Consider the following 3,212-nt stretch of genomic DNA (forward strand, 5'->3'; position numbering starts at 1 on the left):
GTAACCCTGAGGCATTTCAACAAAACTGTTTTCACTCAGTGCAGCGCTCAGTTCCTGATATGCATGCAGACTGAGAAAATAAAGAATAAGGGCTCCCCAGAAAACAGTTCCTCAATATCCACAAATGAAAAGAGATTTACACAGTAGACCCTAAAGAGTTCCCAAGGAACCATTATGAAAAGCAGGTAGATCAAATGCAATTTAAGTATATTTTCCTTGTTTAAACAGTGTATCAGGTATACAGGAAATAACAGATTATACAGTGCATCATGTTTAAAGAAAACTTCTTTGTGACACTTTCTCTGAAGCCCCCAGGTTCCTCACCATGGCAAGCGGGACGATGCCCACAAAGGTTGTCTGGCTGACGAAGATCTCGGAGACGACCAGCTCACTCATGGAGTCCTCAATCGGGTACTCCACCTGCCAGGTAATCTGCTGGGCCCCAGCCAGGTCACTGCTGTTATCAATTCCAAAGTCCACTTGCAAGATCTCATAGAAGGATCCATTTACCCTGGAAAACAAACACATATTAAGGTTCCATTTAAAACCTCAGACTCAGCAGAATGTCAAGAATGTAATAAATTGCCACATTCTTATTTGTCAACCAAAAGAATGACTGCCAAGTTCGACAAGTCACATGGCAGTGTTGTCGGAGCCTCATACACAGGGGCCCATCAGCAGCCCACACCTCAGAATGGGCTAACGATCCATCTCTAGGGCTCCGTGTTGCAGAAAGCAGGCTGTCTCACTGCATGAGTAACTCGGCCAGCATTTCACTTCTGCGGGCACCACACACAGCTCTCCTTCCCCAGCCCAGGCACGGGCATGCCATAATCCAACGTCCATACTCAAGAAAAGCCCCCAAGCCATTTCATGTAGCTTCACTGCTCCTCCAATCACAAAGCGCACCCTGGACCTTGGCCATTCCTGCTTCTACTTAGCTGGGGTCTGTAGACCAGTTGTTAAAACTCTCCAAGCTTTAGAATTTGTGGAGAATAGTGGGGACCTCATGGGTGTGTGGAAGCATCAGGAGACTAAGAGTGATAAAGAACTGCACACAGTATATGGTTTAATACATAAACTATGAGCAATGTAAGAAGGTACTATACTAGATTTCTCATTTCACCAAATGGGATTAGAAGTAATGTAAGAAAATCCCACCTGCCTTAATTCATGGAATGACAACATCATGTGTGTGTTTGCAGGTGGGGTGGGGCTAAGAAGTTGGCGAATTCTTTAGTATTTAGTATTTAGTGATTCTTAGTATTTGTATGTGCAAGGAGCCCCTTGTCATTGGCATGGACTTGTAAATTGCAGGCTATCGCACTGACAGGAAGTCACTGAACAGAGTTAAAACAGAAAGCCATGCAGCACAGGATTGTGAATGACCCTGATCCATCAGCCTGTTTCCATCCCCGTGAATCCAGCTCCACCCAGATCCAAGGAAGGCAACGGCAGAGCAGCTGATCCACAAGCTCCGCTCAGGCCTGAGCCACACACACCAGCTGCTCCTTCTCTGCCAATAAGCCTCGCAGGACCAGTGTAGGCTGAGAAGTCTCCTTCCTGCCTCTGGGGGCCTAGGCAAGGTCTGTAGTCTGGGGTCCCAAACTCACAACCTGTGAGGAGTTTGGAAAAAGAACCTGCTGCCTGCTGCTTGTCTAATGGACTTCCTACCATGGACAGCTCCCCGGCACTCGGACTCCTATAAGAACCGTAGTGGAGAAACGATATCTGCTTCCTTGTATGTGCCAAGAGGTACCAGAGAAACATTGGAATATGGCCACAGCACTGACAAAACTAAACCACACTGACCTGATTGGTAAGAAATTCTACCCAAAGGGAAACCACAATGGACTCCATATAGAATTGGTCATGGGCAACCTTTTTCCCATTTAGCCAAGATTTTAAGGAACCCTCTGATACCATAGTGCCCAATATGGTGGCCACCAGCCACAAATGGCTATTTACATTCAAATTAAAATAATTTAAGAATAAATCAAATTTCAATTCAGTTATTCAGTCACAGTATCCTAATTTCAAATGCTCACCAGCCACATGTGGCTCGTGGTGACATGTTGCACAGGGCAGATAGGCAACTGCTGACCTGCTTTGCACCCTGGGGAAGTCATTTATGCCCCTTCCACCATCAGCTTCCTTATATGAAAAATTAGTAAATTACAATAATATTGGTCTTTCTACTTTCAGTAGAATTATGAGGATGGAATGAGGGGTTGGGTGTGTACTCACTTCATGTACTGTCCAGTACTATGAATTCATGCTGTGATGATCTCAAAATCATAGGATATACACAGCTGTGGAAAAGTTTAGGGGCCCCCATGGGCAAACATAGCCAGGTGGTCCCGGTCCCAGCTGAGCCTAACCTGCATGTAGGTACTTGGGATCTATAAATCTTCAAATATCTATTGGTACAAGTTGTTGTGCAAGAAAATGTGTGTTGAATAGGAGTCTCTGAACTCATGAGGGGACTGAAAGTGTGCACACATGGGACCCCCTTCTGCACCAGGGGACCCCTAGTTACCTGGGTATCTTTAGTGAAAGGCAAAGAGAGCCGAGACGAAAAGCTGAGTTTTTAGCTCAGTTTTCAGATCGAGTCACCTCCCCACGCCCCTGCCACTTTCCATCCACCACATTCCAGCCTAATTTCTCTTTACTGGTCACAGAAATTCTCCACGAATCCATCTGTTAAGTCACCTCCTATACGAGATGCTTGGTCCTGTCAGATCAAATTTTCAGTTTCTCTTTGGGCTGCACTGTGCTTTGTAACCAGAACTAGGGAGCTGTTTCCAATACCTCCCAGGTTCTTAGCATTCCGTAGACCACAGAGAAGCTAATGCCAGGGAAGCGAAGATCCAGTGAGAGGAGAAATGAGCTCTGTCACCAGCCATTTCATCCTGAAAAATCAACTTTCTAGTCCTGGGGTAAAGAAAGAGAAGTGGCCAGTCTTTGGGCAAAGTGGGTAGGGTCTGCATGACAGGGTCAGCCCCTCTGACTGTGGGCACGTCCTGCTCCTCTCTGACTTCCCAGCCTGTGAGCTGGACCAGCTGCAGGAACCTCCCCGAGTCCAGCAATGAATGGAATAAAAATTAAGGCAGAATCACTTTTATGTAAAGGTTTTTTTAAAAGTCATTTCTCGGCCGGGCGCGGTGGCTCAAGCCTGTAATCCCAGCACTTTGGGAGGCCGAGACGGGCGG

General features: G+C 46.4%; 1 protein-coding gene across 1 annotated transcript in view; it reads right to left on the reverse strand.

Moving 5' to 3' along the window:
* Positions 1-240: 240 nt before the first annotated feature.
* LOC108540461 (transmembrane protein 132B-like) overlaps positions 241-3,212 on the reverse strand; it is a gene marked incomplete at its 5' end in the record, with an annotated part of 373,298 nt that continues 370,326 nt past the window's right edge. Inside the window, one exon of the mRNA XM_017889540.1 lies at positions 241-511. Coding sequence (XP_017745029.1) covers positions 274-511 — 238 coding nt within the window. The remainder of the gene's footprint in view (positions 512-3,212) is intronic.

This window comes from Rhinopithecus bieti, unplaced genomic scaffold, assembly GCF_001698545.2.
Source record: "Rhinopithecus bieti isolate Rb0 unplaced genomic scaffold, ASM169854v2 scaffold_574, whole genome shotgun sequence".
Lineage (NCBI taxonomy): Eukaryota > Metazoa > Chordata > Mammalia > Primates > Cercopithecidae > Rhinopithecus > Rhinopithecus bieti.